The 21752-nt window shown below is 57.5% G+C and overlaps 1 protein-coding gene across 2 annotated transcripts in view; it reads left to right on the top strand.

The window, feature by feature from the left end:
* ASIC4 (acid sensing ion channel subunit family member 4) overlaps nucleotides 1-21752 on the top strand; it is a 62531-nt gene that overhangs the window by 13350 nt on the left and 27429 nt on the right. The window contains exon 1 of one of the 2 annotated variants that reach the window (XM_053982805.1): nucleotides 20313-21580. The exons of the other annotated variant lie outside the window; for it this stretch is intronic. Within the exon in view, the coding sequence (XP_053838780.1) occupies nucleotides 21005-21580 (576 nt within the window). The 5' untranslated portion in view covers nucleotides 20313-21004. Of the gene's footprint in view, nucleotides 1-20312; nucleotides 21581-21752 lie in introns of those variants that run through there. 2 annotated transcript variants of the gene reach the window in all.

The raw sequence follows: 21752 nt of genomic DNA, 5'->3' as shown, positions 1-21752 counted from the left end.
CAGCACAGAGCCCATCTACATCTCTGTAATAGCATCCTGCAGGTGAGGGCTGGTGGACAGCAGCCCTGGTCTCTCTGCCTGGGCACTGGGGCACGGCTGCCCGACTGTGCCAAGTAAAGTAATCAGCAAGAAGAAACAAATGCAGGCAGGTCCTCACCCACAGGCAGGTGTGAGGGGCATTGGGGCAGAAAGCACTAAAAACCCCTCTTAGCACCACTGTGAAAGACCTCTGCAATCCAGGGGAGCCCCCATGCTGGGGCTTTGCCATGTGAGTGGGTTCAGCTCAGGGGCAGTGGGCTTCCCTGAGTCTCCCCTACAAATTCTGCAGAGCTGCTGAGGGGATGCCCATGCTGAGGGAGAGATTTCCAATAGCACATTAGAGATGGCAGCAGTCTGTCCCCAGCATGGAAATCTCATCCCAGGCAGCCCAGCCTGCCTTCACTGCTCTGCAGTCCCTTGAGGCTGTAAACATTTTGGATTCCCTGCCTCGCCTGCTCAGGCACCTTGCAGATTCAGGGCATGTTGCTGTCTTAAAACCTATCAGGTTTCCTGTCACCTCCCAGGGCCCATGAATCTGTAGGCCTGATGTAGCTGGGACTGAAATGGTCCTGCAGGCAAATGGCTCTGCACACCCTGCACACCGCCACCTGCTCCCCGCATGGCTCTTCTCTCCACAGGCCTATAATCCCCCCAACCCATGGGAAACTGCTCCAGCATCATCCCCAGCAGGTTGGACCTGGCTGCTCTTCTCTAGGTTAGCTGGAGTTCCCAGGGACATCCTGGGCATCAGGTACCACATCCAGCTATAGCCAGGACTGTGCCCAGGCTGCCAGCTCTGCCAGTGGGCTTAGAGCTGGGGCAGGAAAAGTTTCTGTCACTCTTGCCAGCCTAATAAGCCAGGACTTAGATTCTGGGACATTTTTCTTGCCACTGTTATGCTGTTTCACTGTCTGCATCCCTGCTCCTGGGGAGGGGGGAGCTAGTGATGCTGTGAGTGCTGGAACCCCATCAGGCAGCGGCAAATAAGGGCTACACGTGCAACTGACAGCCCCAAACCCTCATAAATCTCCTTTGCATAGCCCATGGCTCACCTAAGTTGATTTGATTTGTCAAATATTAAAATTAATTTAGAATTGAGTGGTGGCCTGTGCGCGCACCCTGCTCTCCTGCCTTCCCCCCGCTGCCACCTCTGCTCCTGCCCAATACATCATCCCCGGCCCCACGCTCTCGCCCCAGCCGGGGCGCCGGGAGCCAGGATAAATCATCCTGCCGCCACGCTCAAAGATGAGACGATTGCTTGCTCGGCGGCAGGGGATCACAGGGGAAATCACACCGCGTGCCACCCGCTCCGTGCCGGGGGCGGGGGAGACGCCACGCTTAGGCAGAGATTTATTTATTTGATTTTACTGGGCTGGGATTTTTTTTCATCTCTCAAACACCCACGAGGGAATTGCAGCCCCTGGAATATTAATGCCACACAGGACGCCAGCTCGTTAAAATGTCACCTGGCTGTAATTTCTCCTGTGTTTATTATTCCCCAGGGAGCGCGAGCTCCCATTCCTCCCTGCTCACGGTGGTCGCGGCACATGGGGCAGTCCTGCCCGTCCCCTTTACTGCAGCAAGAGTGCTGCTCGATCACATCACCCAAAATGTTTCTGGCCCTCTTCCACCACCGCAGAGGTGGGCTGCACCGTCTCCAGCATTTCCTGCTGAGCTGAGCCCCAGGAACCGATGCTATGAAAGACAGCACCAGCATGGTGCAAACCCAGCCTGGCTGGCACAAGGGATGAGGAGTGTCACCACGGGCAGAGGCGGAAGGGCAAGGGGTCGGCCAGCGGCCAGTGTCGGCATAGGCTGGGGACAGGGTGGCACAGAGAACAGCTGCCTTAAGGAAACTTTGGCTCAGTTCCTGCAAATTAATGTTTTTTTCCCAAACAGTTTCCTGGCGCTAAGCGCGACGCGGGGAGCAATTATCTTTAGTGTCGATGTTATTACCATAAAAATTGCATTGAGGACTTTTCTCCTCCGATTAGAAAGTTAACGATCATCACTGCCTTCATTGTTCCCCGCACCGTGCTCACTCTAATAAAGAGTCTGTGCACTTTACTTTTCACTTAGCATGAAAATTACCCAGCTGCTGCTGTGCACGGCTGTGCAGCCCCCGCGCTCACCTCCTGGTGACGGGCCCTTGGCAGGTACTGGGAAGGAGCAGCCGCCAGCTCGGCTGGGACGGACAGGCTGGCTGGCGGCTTCCCCGTGTGGTGGAGGCCAGGGCTTGGCTCAGGGCAGGGGATGCCGGTCTCACGGCTGCCCATCCTCTCTCTGAGCCTCAGGGAGCACCTGAGGAAGCTTTTCCCTGTGCTCTCCTTCATGGATGTGCTCTCAGCAGTCCCTGTCCATGGCCATCTACTGGGCATCCTTGGACCCACAAAAGCCAAACCCATAGGGGATCATCCCTCCTTGTCTTGCCAAGGCCTTGGGATGGGTCCAGCCTTGCCATGCCTCACTTCTACTTGAGACTCCACCATGCCTCTCCACCCACAGCCAAGCTGGAGCTGCCTCCTGGCCACGGTCCCCTTACCTCTCACGGGCAGTGGCACAGGTGAGCCCTGCTGCTGTCACCTGCTGGCCTGACCTGGGTGTTGGGCAGACAGCACAGCACTGCTGCTTGCAGCAAGCCAGTGCTGTGCCTGCCTGTGGACATCCAGGCTCTGGCACTCACTGTCAATCCCATCACCTCTGATTTTCACAGGGAATATTTGCATCATTTTGCTCAATACCAGCATAGCTCTTTAAATGCTTGAAGTGCTGTAAAAATCTTAGCTAATCTTCAGAGAGCTTTTTTTTTTTTCCAAAGCTCTTCATTACTCCCTAATTGTTCAAACTTCTCTTCTTTTCCTTCTGATTAAAAGCAGATTTTAGAAGTGCCGTTCAGTTTCTCAGCTATTTTCAAGTCAAATGGATTCCATCCCCCTCTCCATGTATTAATAACCTGTTCTCGTGCATCCCCCAGTGAGCCAGTAAAAGCCCTTCTGAGCAGAGACAAGGTGACAGCAGCGCTCCGGAGGGAGCGATTGGAATGGGGGTTACAGCTTGGAGGGAAAGAGATCCATCCATCCAGCTATCTATCATCCATCCTGCTATCATCCATCTACCAGAGAAATAACATTTGCAATTCTGCTTTAGCTCTTCCTAATAATCATTAATATTTTCTTTTACCTTCCCAACCAGTAGTAGGAGGAGATGCAGGGGTTTGGGGCGCAGGCAGCTCCAGGGGCTGGGGGTGTGAGAGGAGGGGGTGCAGTGTGTGTGCCATGCGGTGCAGGCGGCTGTGTCTGTGTGCGGTGTGTGGGATGGCTGCACTGCTGGGAGGGGAAAGCAGGGCAACCCAGCGCTGGCCACCGGCACACCCTGCAGCAGGAGGGACCGGGTGCCAAGCTGGAGAAGCATCTTGCTGAGGGGATTCTGGGATTCTGGAGGTGACGATCGGACAAAATGCTGCTCTGGGCTCTGCCCCTGCCCAGCAGGGTGAGCCTGACGTCAGCTGCGGATCTAAATGGTGCGGTGTGGTCACACACAGCACCCAAACACACAGCATGCATCATCCTCTCCCTGTCTTCTGGGACTGGCCCCAAGGAGTCCCACTGTCTCCAGCTGGTAATGCCAGACACCACACCCCATCCCAGAGCCCTGTCCTTGGCCAGCTGGCCTGCCACAGGAGATGGGACAGTGATGGATTGCAGCATTTACACATCTTCCCAGGGAGGAAATGCCAGGTCCTGCAGGGCTCCATCAGCTGTCAGCAGCAGGCAGGGCAGAACCAAGGCCATGCTGAGGAGTGGGTGCTGATTTCCAATGAACAATGCAGAGGGCAGGAAGGGGAATCCCGTGTGCCATTGCCCAGGCTGAGTACCTAAAGCCTGATTTGGGCACGTTCTCTCCTTTTAGTTATAATCAATCACACTACCTGCCTCGTGCTGGGGCCATGGCCCCATGAAGCATACCTGCTCATCTGGAGGGGTTTGGGGAGACCCCAGCATGGCCCAGGGGATGAGCTGCTGCAGTTAATGGTCCCGCTCTGCAGTGGGCTTCAGATCTGCTCCCAGGTTGGTTTGAGTCATCTTCGATCCACTTGTTGCTCTTAGATCATCACCTGCCAATGCCAGCAATTATAAAAGTTTTAGAACTTGTGAGCCATCTCTTTGGCTGACAAGGTTCTTCAGATCCAGGCTAAGGCACTGTTCTGCAGCTCTGACCTTCAGTATCACCCTGGATGGGCACACAGCAGCTCTGGATCCCCAGCCACATCCATGACAAGTCCAAGATATTTCCTGTGCCCTGCTGGAGAGATCTCTTCTTCAGGCCATCCATGCTTCCCATGGAGCACCATGGGACAAAATCAGGTAGCTGATGGAGCTGGGAGGTTGGAGAGCTGGGGGAGGTGCCAGTGGCTGGCACCTGGTACCTGGGAGAGTCTGCAAGCAGGGTCATCCACACCAGCCTTCAGGAGATGCCAGCAGGCTCAATACTTTGGCCAATTCCATGGATGGAGGGATGCTAGTGGCCCAGGCATGGGGAGAGCCACTGTGTGCCAGGGTGCCAGCATCCCCTCAGCTGGGCTATCCCGGCAGATGGCAGCAAGGATGCGTCGCAGCCTGGCAGTGCACGGGGACCTGTCTAGTGCCCCGACCTTGGAATAATCTTCAGTAGGATTAAGAGCTTAAATGTATCCATGTAATTGCCAGGCCCCTGCTGAGCTGGAGAGAGTGTGAGTGCCAGCACAGGGAGGTAGTGCCCAGGCGTGCTTGCTCCTTCCTGCTGCCTGCTGCTGCCACCAACCACCCTAAGCATGGGTGGCAGGTGGCTCGAGAGAGATGGTGCCCAGGCACTGGCAAAGAATGGGCTCCAAAGGAGAATTTCAATTGTGCAGAGCCCTGAGTGTGCTGCCTGCACCTCCCTGGCATGGTCTCAGTCCTCCCAGACATCCCTCTGGATGCTCCTCTGACATCCCTCCAACACCCACCAGCTCTGTGACCAGGAAAGAACATGGAGCTGCTCCTGTGTGTGCTTTGAGGAGTAAGGAGGATTGGCTGGGATGCCAGGGGCCAGGAAACAGTCCTGCCAGACTGAACCTGACCGGGTTGGTGATCCTTTAGGGTGTGTTCCTCTGCCAGAAGGGAGAAGAGCATGCCATTCACAGTGTCTGCATCTGTAGGGTGTTTGGTGTGGGTTTTCAGCCCCCATCAGAAATCAGAAGATATTTGGGGTCGACAGAAGTGTCAGGGGGTCTCAGACACCCCCAAAGAGCACCCAGGTGCTGGACTAAGGACACACAGAGCACTAGCATGAGCCATGCCAGCAGGGTGCCAGCACCCCAGTCCCAGCCCCTCTGTCTGATGCAGGGCTTGGCACAGAGTGGGGAGCTGCCATCCCAGCCCCCTCACTGTCTGCCTAATGGTCCCTGACATTTAAATGAGATTTAGTGCTCAGCCCGATGCTGAATATTCATGAGCCCATGCGGCCCTGACAGCCCGGCTGGGGCTGCTCTCATGATTAATAATTTGTTTTTCCCTTTACTGTAAACCTCACCTGCACTCGCTGCTTGCTCTGGCACTGCCAGCTCCGTTCCTGCTGGGAAGCACCCATGCCCCGGCCCTGCAGGTTCTTCACCTCCCTGCCTGCTCTGGGCCACCCACTGCAGGGCCAGGCATGCCCAAGGACCCAGCCAGGGTGGCATCTGCCAAGCACCAGGAACCCCTTCATTGCTCTTAGTGGGCCATGCCCTATGCACGGGAACAAATACCCTGCGTGCTACCAGAGTACAGGCAGCCCTGGATGGCTGGCCTCTGTAGTAATTCCAGTTGCCCTCGCATAGAGACACCCTGGAGAGATACAACCAAGTTCTCCTGCTGCTTGCATGCTGGGCTCCCTCTCAGCTGGCAGCAGCTCATGTGGTGCTAATGTTTCCAGGCTCTCTCAGGTGAACAGGCAGGAGGTGAGTAGTCCACAAGTCCAGTTTCCAGGACCTGCTTTTGGTGCTGTTCATGGGGTTAGTAGCTAGTTCAAACGTTCCCTCTGCAAACCCAGCACAGCAGTGTCCAGCCCCACCTGGACACTGAGGTCCCTTACATCCATTCCCAAGGTCACTGTTCCCAGGACCCTCACTTCCCATCTCACTGCTTGCAGTGGTGTCCTGGAGGTGTGTGCAGCAGAACAGACAAGAGGGACCAGCCCCAGGGAGCTCCCACAGGACCCAGGGGAAGCTGGGGGCCCAGGCTGCCATCTCCCCTCTGGCTCAGTAGATTGGCTCCAGCAGCTCTGCACAAATTGCATAAATATTCATGGAGGACTAGAGGAAATGTGACTGTCCTGGCTGATTATACGCGCCTGTCCTGAAGGCTGCAGCTTCTCTCCAGGTACTGCTGGTCGAGGCGCTGTCTTACGGCGAGATATGGCAAGGGGGCCCCTGCTGCCCACCTGCAGCGTGGGCCAAAAGCTGCTAGGGCCTCACACAGGGCTGGAACAAGGGCTGCAAGCTCGAGCCAAGGATGGGGCTTTTCCAGAGAAGTCCCAAGATACCCAGGGTTTTCCCAGAGTGTCACACCAGCCCAGGGACTGCCCTGCATGCAGTCACAGTAAACAGCTCCCCAGAGAGATGTCACATCCACTTTGGTGACTCTGGTATGTTCAGCACTGCCTCTGCTCCCTGGTGCTTTGGGCAGACATGGGCAGAGAGTGGGACAGGGCTTCTGAGAACAGCCCAGGGAGACTTCCCAGTGAGACAGCCCAGCTGGGATCTCTACACGCTGTACAGATTAATCCCCTGCAGACCTGAGCAAGGTGCTGGGCTAATAGCCTGATTTATTCCTTCCCGTCTCTCTGGAGCACGGGAGGTTCCCCACTGTGTCCTGAACGACCTCATGCATAATACCATGCACAATCCTATTAATGCCGCCCCGCCACGCGCTCCCTGCTTAGTGCCGCCACTCGCCAATGCAATTTCCCCATGATATATGGGAAAAATAATTGAACTATATTTGAAAATATATTGAGAATTATGGCACGCACACGACGGGATTTATAGGGGCCATATTTCACAAAACCATAGCCCTGCACACCAAGGTGCCCGGTGTTTGCAGGGAGAGACCCCTGGTTGTGGTGGGTGCATGTCCAGGGCAGGCAGTGGGGGAACAGGTGCCACCACCCTCGGGGGCCTCAGTATGTGCCTGTGGGAGTTGGTACACTTGGTGCCAGTAGGATTTGGCACAGACCGGTGTCTTGGCAGCAGGGGGCCATGCCCCAGGAGCAGGTGGTGGGTGCAGCAGGATGCAATACCCGGCTGCACTGGGAGTGGAGGAGGCAGCTGCAGCCACACATGCAGCTGTGTGGGCATGGCCACTGGCAGCCAGAGCTTGGCTGAGCTTAATCCCCTCCCAGTGGGAGGGAGGAAATGCTCCTGGCATCGCGCTGCCTGCTCAGCTGCATGGCCCGCTCGCTGTGCCAGGTGGCCAGTTAGCCACATGCTGGATCCCCTGGCCTGCCCTGAGGTGTCCCCTTCAGGGACTGGTGGCTCCCCACCCTGAAGGAGGTGGGGAAGGGGCTGAGTGCTCTGCACAGAACTTCCAGACCTGTGATCATCTGCAGCTGCCTCTCTAGCCCCTTCAACCCCTACGCTGCCCTGCCTGCACAGGGGCATTTCCCTGCCTGGCTCTGGATGCCCGATGAAGTGACACCGGGCACAGGGCACATCCTTTCCCTCCTCATCCCACCTCTGCCCCCTGCATAGTCCCTCTGCTCTCTGGTCAAATGCCCCAGGCACCCCTGCCTGCACACCACCCCCCCCAGCCCCCAGGTTGCCATGCTGGGCACATCCTCAGCACCGTGGGCACTGCTGGCACAGGTGCCGCGGGGAACATTAATCTTTAATTTCCTGTCAAAGCCTCTCGCTGGAGGGAGCAGCACCTGGCACGGGGGTACAGCAGATGCCCGCTGTGATGGGGGGCCAGGAGACAGGCTGCCCCGGGCACGGAGAGTTCAGATGGGGCACTCGGCCCTCAGCTATGTCCCACAGCTGCACAGCCCTGTGCCTGAGGCAGGCAGGGGAGCAGCAGCAGCAGATGTATGCTTGCCTACAGGAATGAAGAGGAGAGAGGCAGCTATGCTGCCCAGATGGAGAAGCTCCCCCAGGACCACTGGCTGCCAGGCCTGGGTAGGGAGATGACCCTGTGGGAAGCCCATTCTCTCCCTGGCCCTGGCTGACCCAGCTGTCCTCATAGCTGCCCCTGGAAGGGGAGCATGCAAGAATGGGATGGGATGGGATTTGCTATCAGCTCTCAGGGCTGAGGGGTCACAAAGCCTTCATCCCTGTGGCCCATTGAAGGGATCCCAGGGCATCACTGTCTGGAGGAAACTCCCAGCATGCCCTGGGGAAGGGGAACTATAAATAGCTGCTCAGTGAAGGGCGGAGGGGGACTGTTTGGGAAGCTGCTTTGTGAACAGGACAAAGAAGAGGCGTCTTTGCACTTGCTCTTCATTAGCTGCCTTCCTCTGGCTGGCCGGGCCAGGATGCGCTCACATCGAACGACAGCAGGATGTAGCTGTCGGTGTCAAGGACACGAACAATAAAGGCTTTAAATAGCAGCACTGCCTTTGAAACCCACTTGCCTGCGCCACAGACAGAGCCCGGGAAGATTGTGTGGCACAAGAAACCAGGGATGTGGGAGCTGGGGTTCCCCCACCCTAAGGAAGGCACCCCCCAGGGCCACAGCTGCTGCCCATAGGCAGGTGGTCTGTGACCAAGACATGGGAGCCTTGCCCAGAAGTGCCACGGGATGCCTGGGCAGATGCACCCCAGCCACTCTGGCAGCTCCCAAGCAGCAATGTCCAAAGGTCCCACTGCACGGTCCCCTGAAAGCGGTTAATTGGCAGCACCTCTGTGCTACCAGAAAGGTGACTCTTGGTTGTTTCCTTTCCTCCTGCTCTGGCTCCTGGGCTCTGAACTCCTCCTACTTTCCAATAGGAGATGAAAGAGCCCTGAGGTACTGCTGGCAGCATTCCTTCCACACAGGGCATGGGGGAACCTCTTCACCTCCATCAGGATGAGCCCAGCAGCCAAGCGGCATCATTTGGTGGCACGTGAGAAGGATAAAGAAGGTGCTTTGCTTTCCTGGGGAGCCCAGGTCCATGCTGTCCCCGTGCAGGACAGCCCTGGGTTGGACATGGGGTAAGGCGCTTGGGAGCAGCACGTGAGACTGGTGGAGAGAGATCGGAGCCAGCGAACCACGTGTAAGCACGTGTGTGTGCACGGGGGGGCCCTGGCTGTGCGTATTAGCAGGCCCTTAAATCAACACAGCACTTCAGACAGGAAGGAAATAGGCTTTGCCGACGGCAGGAGCGGCACTTGCTTTGTGCACATTACAGAACATCAGGAAAATGTCAAATTTACATAAAAATGATACAAACTCATTGGAAGAAACATGCATCCAATTATCGGCCCCAGCGCTGGCGCAGCTCCGCAGCCAGAGGCTGGCCAGCGGCTGGCTGCAAGGGACCCAGCCCCAGGCCATGCATTTCATCTCTGGGTGTTTAACATCAAAGCTGCAAACAGCCTCAGCTCAGCTGGCCTCTGTGCTGCCTGCTGCCTCCCACCATGCCACGGCCACTGCCACTGCCACTGCCACGGCCACTGCCATGGCCACTGCTGCACCACTCGGCACGTGGGGTGCAGGGCAGGGGTGGTAGTGCCTGGCTGAGGTTGGGTGGGATTCGGTCCTGCTCCTGCCATCTCCAGTGGGGAAGTGGCTGTGTGATTGCAGCATCTCTGTATGGCAGAGGCATTGAGAGGAGGTTGGAGCACACCTGAGCAGCCTGGAGTAGCAGGGATGGAGATGTTTTTGCTCATACAAAAATACCTAGAGATTTTGCTGGCACCAGGTTGAGACTTCACTTCTGGCTCTGTACTAGGCTGTCCCAGTGGGCCCTTCCCAACTTTCTGTTCCCACAATATGGCCACTGGCATCCCCAGGGCTGGGGGAAGCCACATCTGGCCCATCCCTCCTTTTGTGGCCCCTCAGCTGGGCAGTGTGGACTGGGACAACAGCCTGCATTCTCCTGGGGCTGGGGGCACCCAGGGGCACCAGGGGTAAACATGGGGATGTGGGCAGGGGTTGTTTCAGTGGGTGCCCTCCAGCCTTGCCTGTGCTGGCATCGCACCCTCCTGTCCAGGATTGATGGCCCATCCTGCTGCCCCTTCCCGGCACACTGAACTCTACATTTCTGTCCCCGCCACCCGACGGGATTGATGTCTCACTGAGCACGGGCAGCGGCTGTAATTCATGCCTGGGAGCCGGGCTCCCGGCTTGTTACTCACTGGGCACCATCACCACATGAGTTACAGCTCTGCCTCTTGCTGGGACACCTCAGTTGTGAGGGATCAGGGCAGCGGTGAAAATGGCTGAGGTAGGGCTGGGGCAGGGGACAAACCTCTTTCTCTAAGCTGTCTCTCCAAGCCATTCCTCAGGCTGGCATCCCCGGTATACCCACATGCAACCTGCTCACTGCCTCTGTCCTGGCTGGGAGATGGGCACACATGGCCCTGAGGAGTGATGCTGGGATCCCGGCCAGGGGTGGAGGGTGGCACTGCAGCTGGGATTCCCCGTACCACACCCACCAGCTGGTGCCCAGGCTGCAGCACGCGGGGGAGGCTGACGAGCTGTTAATTACAGGTGCTGCTTGGCTGGTGCAGCGCGTCTCTGCTGCTCGGCTGGCAGAGCCGTGCGGCGGGTGACACACTCCATGATAAATTGATATCCCGTTTAGCATCAATTTTCCCTTCTCTGGTGGCAGACAGCTGTGCTAATGGGATGGGACAAGTGAAAATGAAATAACAGGCCCTGAGCACACCGGCACACGCCGCACTGTTGGCACTACTACATGGCTGTCTCTCCCCAAGAGACAGGCAGGACCCCACGCACCCTGGTGTGGGAGAACGGTGGGGCTGGCAGCCTCCAGGCTGAGCTGCCTTCACCGTAGTTGCTCATGCTCACCTGGGGTGGGTTTGTGACATATAGTGTGTCAGCACTAGGTGCCACCAATTCTGGTGCTCACAGCACCTGAAGAAGCTGCTCCTTTCAGTGGGCATTGAGGCTGGCACAGGAAGAGGGTTGGCTGCAGCATGACCAGTTCTTGATGGTCAGTGTGAGACTGCATGATGTCTGCATCCACTTGGTGTTTGCAATACATTTAGAGGGTGGTGACTTGGCACATTTCTTATAGCACAGCACATAGCTGGGAACCAGTGAAGGATTTGGTTGGCATTCAGTGCCCATGCTATATTGGGTATTTGCAATGCACACAATGCCTGAGCGGATGTGTGCAGCATTCCCAGTGCTTGCGCCAGATTTGGTGTTTGCAATAGCCTGTGGCACGCTGTACCCACACTCGCACGCTCTTTTCGGTGCCCTCAGCACCAGCCACATGCTTGTTATCAGGAGTGTATTTGTCAAATTGGTGCCTGCAGTGTGTTTGCAGTCATGGTGTGTGCAGTGCTTGATGCCCACGGTTTGCTTGATAATTGCAGAGTGCTCAGCACTTAATACCTGTGGCATCATTGTTATTTACACAGCCCTTACACTCAGTGTCAGCAGCACTCGGCATACAGCACAGTGTGCTCAGAGTGTGCACCCCGCCGCTGATTTGCCCCACCTCCTATTTGCAGCACCTTCAGTATCTGGTGTCAGCTGTGGTTCTGTGTTTGCCAAGCACTCAGCAATCTCTCCATTCAAGGTGTGCCCTGCGTCTGTTCGACTTGGCATTTGCAGCATAGCCCGTGCTCGCACCGGCCGTCTCTTGGCGCTGTGCTCAGTGTTTTGATTCCTGTGGTGTGATGAGTGTTCACAGCAGGCTGCTGGCGCTGTGGTTGGTGCCCAGCACTAGTGCATGTGCAGTGCTCGCAGCGGGGTCAGCCTTGGTGCCTGCAGCATGCTCCTGCTCGCTCCCAGAGGTGTGAGCGCTTGACCTGTGCATCCCACCCCAGTGCCCAGTGTACCGCTCACTCTCAGCGTGCTCTGTAAGTGCAGCCCATGATGTGGTCAGCACAAGGTTCCTGATGCTTTTGCCATTTGCAGAGCTTGCTGCACAGTGTTAGTGGTGCTCCTGCTGTCCAGCCTGTGCTTGGTACTGGATACTGGCCCGCTTTGGAGCAGCTGCACAGTCTGTGTGCACTGCTAGCACCAGCTCTTGCATTAGCAGTGCCACCAGCCTGCGCTGTTCCTGTTGAGGCTCACTCCAATGCACTCAGAACTCACAGTCTGTCATGCATCCCATTCTCATAGCGCAGTTTTCAGTGTCTGTGGTACACGTGGCCCAATGGTGCCCTCCGTGGTCAGCACCACATGCCAGTTTACAGGGAGATGGTGCTTGGTGCCTGATGGTGACATGTTTGCAATGGCCCAGCTCACCTTTGAGGTAGACGTTTCCAGGATGCTCCACAGTCAGATGTTTTCCCTGTTTGGAGTTTGCAACATGCACTTGGTGCCAGCAACATGCCTGGGGTTTGGAGCACATAGGGTGATGAAGGAACCAGTTCCTCGATCCCTGGCACAACGCATGAGCTGTGTTTGCCGTGTGCTCTACAGCCAGCTGGGCACTTGCCTTGTTGTCAACGCTCATGACCAATGTAGGGACCCATGCAGTGTGCTCGCTGGCCACGTGTGTGCTGTGCCTATGCCGTACTCAGTCCAGGGTCCCTGTCCCAGTGACTGTCTCCAATTTCCCACTCACTTTGCAGTCTGTCTACCACATCTCCATCAGCCATTGGGGACAGGGGCAGTCCTGGGCTCCCAGCCCCTTTGCCCAGCAACCTGGAGAGGGCAGGCATGGTGCCCCCACTATATATGCCATCAGTGGAGCTATGGCATTAAGGTTGAGGCTTTAATCACACAAATGTTGGAAAATGGGGAGCGATGGTTCCCATGGTAACACTAACTCTGCCCCTTGCCCGTGGCGCACGGCTGTGCACGCGCAGGACCGTCATGGGCACCATGCAGCTGAGCTATGGCTGTCTGGGGAACCATAACTCCCAGCCTCCTGACTTGGGTGCATTTAAAACCTCAGCCCTATTGCTGTGCTGAGGCAGCTCTGCTGGCAGTTTATGACTCTGTTGTTTTTAGGAAAGCAAAATGGGAAGCAGGAGCTGCCTTGGTGAAGTACAGCAGATGGGACAGGAGGAGCAGTCCAGGGCCAGGAAGAGCCACAGCGTGCTTGACCCAGCACTGCGTAGCAATGACTGCAGGGCTTGGGGCAGGATGGGGCCTGTGGGCACAGCTGAGTGTGAGGGAGCAGCAGGATGATGTCTCTCAGGGCAGATCCGCATGCTCTGCTGGCTGGGCACACTCCCATCCAGCTTCTCTCATTCCTCAGGGCCAGAGATGGGATGGAGGAGTGGGGTGCATGGGTACCAGCCCTGCTGCCCAGTGTGAGTGCTCCTGGAGTGCCAGCATTTCCTGTGCCCTGCACTGGGGCTACTTGCAGGCTGCCCTTCTCCAGAGGTGTCTGAAGAACCTGGTGCTGGGCTTCCTGACACTGCTGGGTTGGCCTTCAGCCCTGCAGTGTTCATCACCCTTCCACTCTGCCCACCCTCCAGTTACCTTTGCTCAGCTGTCACTTGGGAGGGAGTTAAGCAAGGGGTTGCCCTCCTCACAGCAGGACCTGGGTGAAGCTTGTCCATCTCCAGCTGCACTGGCTGGAGCATCTCCCAGTGCTGCCCTCTCTGCCCAACTGCTGCAGCTCCCATAATGTATTCATCCCAGGATGCCCCAGTGCAGCTGCAATATAATTATTGGAGTTTATTACACCATTAACTTTAAAATTTTATAAACCACCAGGCAGGTGACAAGTGGTGGAGCTGGTGGGGGGGGGGTCTCAGGCTGTGGACAGAGAGGCTGTGAGGGAAATAGTGCTGGTGAATGTCCCAGCAAGGTGCTGAACCTGTTTCCCTGCCGTGCTGGTGTTTTTGCTAGCAGTGCAAGCCCACTGGCACCCCAGGAGGGTGCAACACTGCCACGCTGCTCAGCACAGTGGCCATGTGCCAGCCTGCCCTGCTGCCCTCCTCAAGATGGCAAGGAGAAGGGAGGACCAACCAGCTGCAGCAATAAAAGTCTATAAAACCGAATGACTGTCTCTGCACACTGCAGAGATGGCTCCCAGGGTGTCTTCCCCTTCCTAACAGTGCTGAGGGCAGGAGGGACTGTGCACATCCCATTGCCCATGCACAGAGCCAGGGCTCCTGCTGCCATGCTCCCTGGTCACGTCTGCCACAGCCTTTCCAGCCGTGGGGGATGCTCTGAGGGCGGTGAGGCCATTTCCTCCACTCCTCCCACGCAGGATTGGAGGGCAACGTCAGTCGAGCCTGACCTCCTGCTGGTCACGGGCCAGCGAGCATTGCCAGATCCGGAGTCAGGAGCTGGGAGTTGGGTTGAGCATCCTCCTGGGGAAGCTGAACACCCTCTGTGCTGACATCTGGGCATCCTCCTGGGGAGGATACTCTGTTTTGCTCCTCTGCATGGGTTTGGGAGGCTTTTAGATTTGTTTTCTCTCTGTGAGAATGTTTGTGCAGTGTGATCAAGTGGCTGGCTCAGTTTGGGGATGGTTTGTACTGATAGGGTCAAAGAAAAACATGGACAGGGGGTGCTGGCTTTCAGCCTGGCAGAGCTAGGGCAGGTCAGGTCAATGGCATGTGGGGTGTCTCAAGTGGAGACCAGAAGCAGGGGCTGCTGCACATGGGTGAAAACTCCATGGGTGGAAACAGTGTCCTCTGTCTGTGTCTCTTTCCAGGCACAGGGGCAAGAGCTGGCTGGGTGAGCATTTCTGGGAGGAGGAATTCAGGAGGGTGACAAGTGAGATCTCACTGCTCACCAGAGTTAAATACCATGAAATCAGCCTGGGCTCAACACAAACCCTTTTCTCCCATGATCAGGCAGGCATGGGACCCATCATCCCATTGCGTGTCCATGGGATCTCACCCAGCCCTGATGCAGGCATTGTCCTCTCAGCTGTCAAACAGATATTCCTACACCCAGATCCTACTGAAACCCACTCCTTAAGTTCCTGGAGGCAGGACCTCAAAAGCCACATAAACTCAGTGTTACTTTCTTGGCAGCAGCAAAAGGTGTCCAGGGCACCTTGTGCAGGCTCATGCACACAGCTTACAAAAGAGACTTTGTAATTGAGCTTTTGTGCTTAATGAAGGAATAAATTGAATGGGAGTGTTGTCTTTAATTGGGGTGTTGCATTAATTAAGGTATTGCACTTAATTGGGGTAAAGCATTTAATAAGGTATTGTGCTTAATGGGGGTAGTTTATGTAAATAGGGTCAGCGCGTTAATGGGGTGCTGCATCTCCCATGCATCTGCTGACCCTGGCAGACTTTTCATTTGTCACAGTGGGCCAAAATGGGGACCAGAACCACCAGAGAGGCTGGTCTGCAGCACTGGAGCTGCCATCTTCCCCATCCCAGCATGATGCTGCTGGTAACAGTGCTCAAATCAATGGCTCCACTCCTACCCTGGTGCATAGAGCTCCCTACCACCATTCCCAGCCCCACCACTCCCAGTGGGTGCAGGAGGATGCTGCAGAGGTTTCAGCAAGTGGGATGCAGGCAGCATTACTGCTCCTGTGGCCCCCCCACAGCCAGCTCCACAGCAGGCACTGATGCCTGGCATGCTCATCACACTGTCGCCAGCCCTGCTCTCCTGTAATTGGAGTGGACATCTTGTCATCCCACATCTCCCCACAGCCGAGGCACTTGCCATCCTTGCTGCGGAGCCTGACCTGCTGGGCAGGCGCCGGCAGCATGCCGGGGAGGCCATGGAAGGAGGCTGTTCTTGTTAAGCCAACGTGTTTGCAAGGGTCTCAGAGGATGCAACTTGCATGAGGCAGAGCTGAGTGCTGCGGCCAGCTGGGCTCTGCAGTCACGTTCCCTTCAATTAGATCAAAAGTAATGATTGCCCCAGATCCACTTCCCTCTGGGCATGGGACCATGGCCAGCGCCAACTCTGGAGTGTGAGGAGCTGGCAAGGAACACGTAGCAGCCAGCTCATGGGCTTGGGCTGGCAGTAGAAGCACTCAGCAAGCTGGATCCATATCCTGGCCAGTTTGGCTAGCAGAGTATCAGGTGGGAGCTCCCTGATGGGGGTCTCCCATGGGACATCTGCCTGCTGGCCACCCAGGTCTGTAACTGTCCGGTCACCCATGTCCCCCACCCTCCAGGGCTGCCCCTACCACGTCACTCTTGGTCCCCTGAGCTGATCCCCTGCATCCCTCCTGAGGAGCTGCAGCCTGCAGGCTGGCTGGGAGGGTGAGCTCAGTGCAGTGGCACAGCACCAGTGCTGGAGTGCTGGGAGTTCGGGTCTTGGTATGGAAGAGTCAATCCATTGGCTGGGTGGCAAGAAAAAGAAATCCAAACCCTCATCTGTACTGGGCTAAGAATAGAAACAGCCATTGTCTGTGTCTTGGAGGGGATGAATCGCCATGAGGGTGCTGGAGGGTACCACAGCAGGGTTAGGTTCACCAAGTATCTCTCCAGACTGTGGGGCCAGCTTCTCCCATGTGTAGTCTTCACCTATCTCCTGCTGTGTTCTGTGGATGTGTCAGAGCCCTGATGTTGCAGAAATTCCCCTCCTTCTGTGCTGTTATTTTGTCCATAGATGCAGCCTCTTAACCTCCTTTGCTCTCACCCAAACCTCCAGTGTCTCCAGCTAGTCTCCACCACTGCTCTCTGTTACTGCCATCCTCTAAACCCTTTACAATTAGTTTGAATTTTTCTTGATGTGTGTCCCAGACATGACACAGGGCTCCCAGTAAGGCCTTGCTGCCAGCAAACACTTCAGATGCCTCACAATGATTCTCCTTCTCACGCAGCCCTGAGCAACATTGTCCTTTTCACTGAGTTCAGTGCAGTTGCAGGGCTGCCAGAGATCCCATATCAAACTGATAGATCCCATATCCCAAATGAATGAGGTTTCTCCTATTTTCTCCTAACTCCCAGCTGCTTTTCCAAGCATCTGCCTGGCTGCTGGGCATCTGGAAACAGCTCCTGCTCACACAGATAACTGCATCTGCAGAACATGTCCTGCCTGAGGGTTCCACCCCTCTGCATGCCTTGTTTATCCACCTGAGATTGTCCTGGGGTCTGGTGTTAAACTCAGACAAGCTGATGTTGCTGCCCACTGCTGAGGCAGGCTCTGTCCTGCCCTCCTGCCCACTTGGCAGCCCTGCCCTCCAGCCGCTCGCCCTCTGCTTTCTGGGCAGATTTGCTTCCCACCCCAGCCCAGCTCTTGTCCTTTTGAATTGTATCTGATTGTTTTCAGGCCATTTCTCCGATTTGTCAACATCATTTTGAATTCCAGTCCTGTCTTCCCTGGCACCCGCAGCCTCCCCCCATCATCTGAGTGTAGTATATGGGCCCTGTGCCAAGTCCCTGACGATCAGCATTCCCCTGGCTGGGGGGCACAGGGGTAAGCAGGAGAGACTCCACTTCCCAATCTGCTGGCAAGCTCTTGGCTGGCTCTCCCATCCTGTTGGCTTGCTTGCATTGTGGCTAGTGAAGTCAGCACAGGAGCCCAGGGCATTGTGCTTCTCTTGACTGTTAGCATCATATCCAAGGACTGGGTGAGGGACCATCAGGGGGCAAACAGACTCTGTAGCTGTATGTGGCCAGGTGAAGGGGCAGATGAGCCCCACTACACACCACAGAGTCCCCCCGTGTGGCCTCATGCCCCTGTGTGCAGGCACTCAGCCACAGGTGAGAGGCTCTGGTGTGGAACCTTGGGGACCTGCAGACATATTAGCAAAGGGGCAGCACCAGCCATTCCTAGCTCATGCTTTGTTCTTTGCCTTGTCTGGTCTGAGAAGAAAGCAGTCCCTAAACCCTACTACCCAGCTTCCCAAGCCGTGCTGCTTCCCCACTCCCTGCACCTCCATCCCACTGTCTCTCCCAGCATGCTCTCTCTTCCAGACCTCCCTGGCTGTGAAGCCATAGTCCTCCCCTCTCCATGGGTTGTGAAAGGCCTGCAGCTGCAGCTGGGCATGGGGCTTGTGCTGTGGGTGTCACTCAATTGGGCACAGCTTGATCCCAACCCATCCTGGCTGCACTCTAGCCTTGGGTAATCCTGCAAAGGGATGAGTCCCCAGCACCCATTTGCCCTTGCTGGGTGGACAGGCAGGAGCAGAGTACAACAGGAGAGGAGAGCCAGGAAAGGAGACAGGAGAGGACTTACCTCTTTGGCCACACAGGAGGGGATCGTGCTCTGGGGATGGTGCTGAAACATGCCCCCAGTCCAGGTGGCAGTTGATAATGGAGCTGAAGATGCCCAGAGAAAGCAGGGGTATGTGATCCCCTTGGTATGGGGGACAGAGAAAGCAGGGGTATGTGATCCCCTTGGTATGGGGGACAGGGTCCTGCGGGGAGCCAAGGGGCAGTCCTGCTCCCATGCCATGACTGTCCAGACACAGGATACTTGCCTCCAGCTGGTCCCACACTCACACAGCTCGGTTTGCCCAGTACTTCAGGGTCTGTGCATGTAGGGTGAGTTGCCTGGCAGACCCTCTATGCCCTCATGTCCCTTGCCAGCACAGCATCTGAGAGGTGCAGGCAGGGACTACACATCCAGCTCTGCAGACCAAAGATGCAGGGCTGGTCATTGCCTGGCTCCATGGAAACTCCTTGCCATGGGATCAGGCCCTTTCTGCCCATGGTTCTTGCTGGGCCAAGCATCCCCCAGAGGCCAAAGGTCCCTGTGGAAGCATCTGGGGTCTGGTGGCTATGTGGCTGGGGCACCTGTGGTGGCAGCAGCGCTTGGGGCACCTGCCCAGCCTACTCCTACGATGTCCTTTGGAGCTGGAGGTGCAGGGCTGGCACGTGCATGCTGCATCCCTTGGGCAGGGAGAAACAGGCGGCTGGGGCTGTGCGTGCTGCTTGCCGGAGGCAGCCTATCATGCTGTATTGACCCACACAGAGGCAGAAACATGTGTGCCATGCACAGATCGATGGGAAGATTGAAGATGCATGTGCGTTTGCCGGACGACTGGGGAAAGCTTTGCCGTTGGCATTGGCAGCACAGTGAAGGTCACGCTGACCTGCGGCGCAGTCCCCGAGGAGAGGCGAGGCCTCTTGTCGCGCTCATGGGCGGCTGTCTCATCACTTGTCCTCCGGAGACCCTGGATTCCCTGCCAGGCACGCACCTTCTCAGCAGAGCCATGTCTGCTGGGGGGGTGCCCAGGCTGGGCTTGTTCTGGGGACAGGGAGCTGGCGTTTCCCCCACCAGTGTGCCACAAGGCAGTGTCACAGAGGGTTGCTTGACTTGTGAGTGAGTGGGTTGGTTCAGCAAACCTTCCATCACCAGCTAGTGAAACCAAGGCAGGAAACTGGGAGAGATCAAAACTTGCTGGCAGAGGTGTTGTGCATTGGGAAGAGACAGACCCAGGTGCCATGTGGTTGGTGCCTCAAGGTTGAATCCATCACCTCATGACTGAGCCACGCTAGCAGAGCCCCACTGCCTCGGTCAGGAAGGGACAGGAGGACACCCTGCTTGTCATGCTGCCTGCAGGGCAATGCTGCCACGGGGGCTGGGTGCTGTGTGGGGCTGTGCGAGGGTCGACGATAGCATGCCCTGGAGGGAGCAGACCCCGGGAGGAGCAAAAACTCGGCAGGGCAGGACACGGTGAGGGCTCCCCCGGCTCAGCCTTTCTAGCAGAGTTGGTCACTGTCTGTGGTGCCCCCCACTTCTTGTGCGCTGCCGTGGAACAATGAGGAGCAGCGAGGGAGGGAGGGAAGGGGGCAGAAATGAAGCCGGAGGAGCCCATCCCGGATGCACAGCGAGCGCAGTGGAGAGGGGGGCGGCGGACACGGGGCGCGGGAGGCAACACTGCCGCCCTCCTGGCTCCGGGGCACCGAGGAGCACGGCGGGGGTGGGGGGAGGCACGGAAAAGTGCACCCCGGGCGCCCCGTGTTCAGCCCCGCTCCGGCTACGTCTCGCCGGCCGGATCCCGCCGGGACAGCCGGGGCCGGGGCCGGGACGGCCGTGACTCGGCGCTGGCCACCGTGGGTCGCGGCAGGCCGCGGCAGGGAGGCGGTTAACGGCCAGGGAGCCGCCGAGGCAGGAGGAGTCCGCAGGCGGGCGAGCAGGAGGGGGCCGCCGGGCGAGCTGCCCGCAGGCTGCCCGCCCCCGCCGAGCCGCGCCGCGCTCTGCCCCGGGGCGCACGGGCCGGCGGGGCACGGCGGGGCCAGGCGGAGAGCGCGGCGGCAGCGGCGACGGCGGGGGACAGGCTTCGTGCCCCGCCCGCCACGGCACGGCTCGGCACGGCTCGGCATCGCACGGCGCAGCGCGGCGCGGCACGGACGACTCGGCATCGCACGCCACGGCACGGCTCGGTTCCGCTCGGCACGGCTCGGCTCCGGCAGCTCCCGAGCCATTCAAACAAGTGGCTCCGGCAGCACTTCGGGGCCGGAGCTGGGGAGCGGGCGCAGCGTGGCTCCCTGCCCCGGAGGCGCCGGGCCCTTCACACTGCCTCTTTTCTCTGACGCTTGCTCTTTATTTGACGATGAAATAATGTTGACATGTCTTGAATTATTAAGTATTCCCTGGATTTTATTAGCACATGATGCCTAAATGCTGCCTGTATCTGCTGGGGTCTTAACCAGAGAGGAGCGAAGGAGAGAGGCAGAGAGACAGAGCGAGGGAGAGGAGAGAGAGGGGTTTTTGACAGCTGTATTTGTGCTGATAAGCGAAGGCACAAGGAGACGATCGACTAGTGAGACAAGAGAGAAGCGGCGGCTCGGAGCTGCTGAGAGGGGTTGCGCTTCCCTCCCGAGACGGCTCGGCCCTCCCGGTGCCGTGCTGGGGCTTGGGGGGGACCCGAACCCCCTCCCAGCGCCTGGCCAGGCTCTCGGCCGGTGCCTGTGCCAGGGGGCAGTTCACTGGCTGGGCACACCAGCTGCACGGGGCAGATGCCGATTGAGATCGTGTGTAAAATCAAATTTGCTGAAGAGGATGAGAAGCAGAAGGAGAAAGAAGAAGGGGACAAGGAGAGCCTGATCGAGGAGCCTGCCCGGCCCCGCTCCCGGGATCTGGCCACCTTCGCCAGCACCAGCACGCTGCATGGCTTGGGACACATCTGCCGGTCAGGACGGCTGGGCGTGCGCCAGACCCTCTGGGCATTTGCCTTCCTGGTCTCCCTCGCCTTCTTCCTCTACCAGGCGGCCAAGTCAGCGCTGCTCTACCTGGAGCACCCCCACGTCATGGCCCTGGACGAGGAGGCCATCCGTGAGATGGTGTTCCCGGCCATCACCATCTGCAACATTAACCGCTACCGCCACTCGGCACTCACCGACGCCGACATCTTTCACTTGGCCAACATGACCGGGCTGCCCCCCAAGGACCGGGATGGTCACAAGGCCACGGACTTGCTCTACCCTGACCCCGACATGGCTGACATTGTCAACCGCACCGGCCACCAACTCGACGACATGCTCAAGAGCTGCAACTTCAGCGGCGAGAACTGCTCATCCCGAGATTTCACTGTGGTGAGTGCACACCTGGCTCAGCTTCCCTAGGGGCCCCTACCCGCACGGGGGGCACCCAGCCGTCCGCGTCGCACCGGAGCAGGGCTCCCTGGCTCACTCTGGCTGCTGAAGTTTGCATCTCTCTCTGTTTGAGTTTCCCTCCAAGTTTCACATGGAGAGAGGGAGAGGATCC

This window comes from Vidua macroura, chromosome 7, assembly GCF_024509145.1.
Source record: "Vidua macroura isolate BioBank_ID:100142 chromosome 7, ASM2450914v1, whole genome shotgun sequence".
NCBI classification, from domain to species: domain Eukaryota; kingdom Metazoa; phylum Chordata; class Aves; order Passeriformes; family Viduidae; genus Vidua; species Vidua macroura.
The sequence above is the reverse complement of the archived record's forward strand: the minus strand, read 5'-3'. Positions and strand labels throughout refer to the sequence as shown.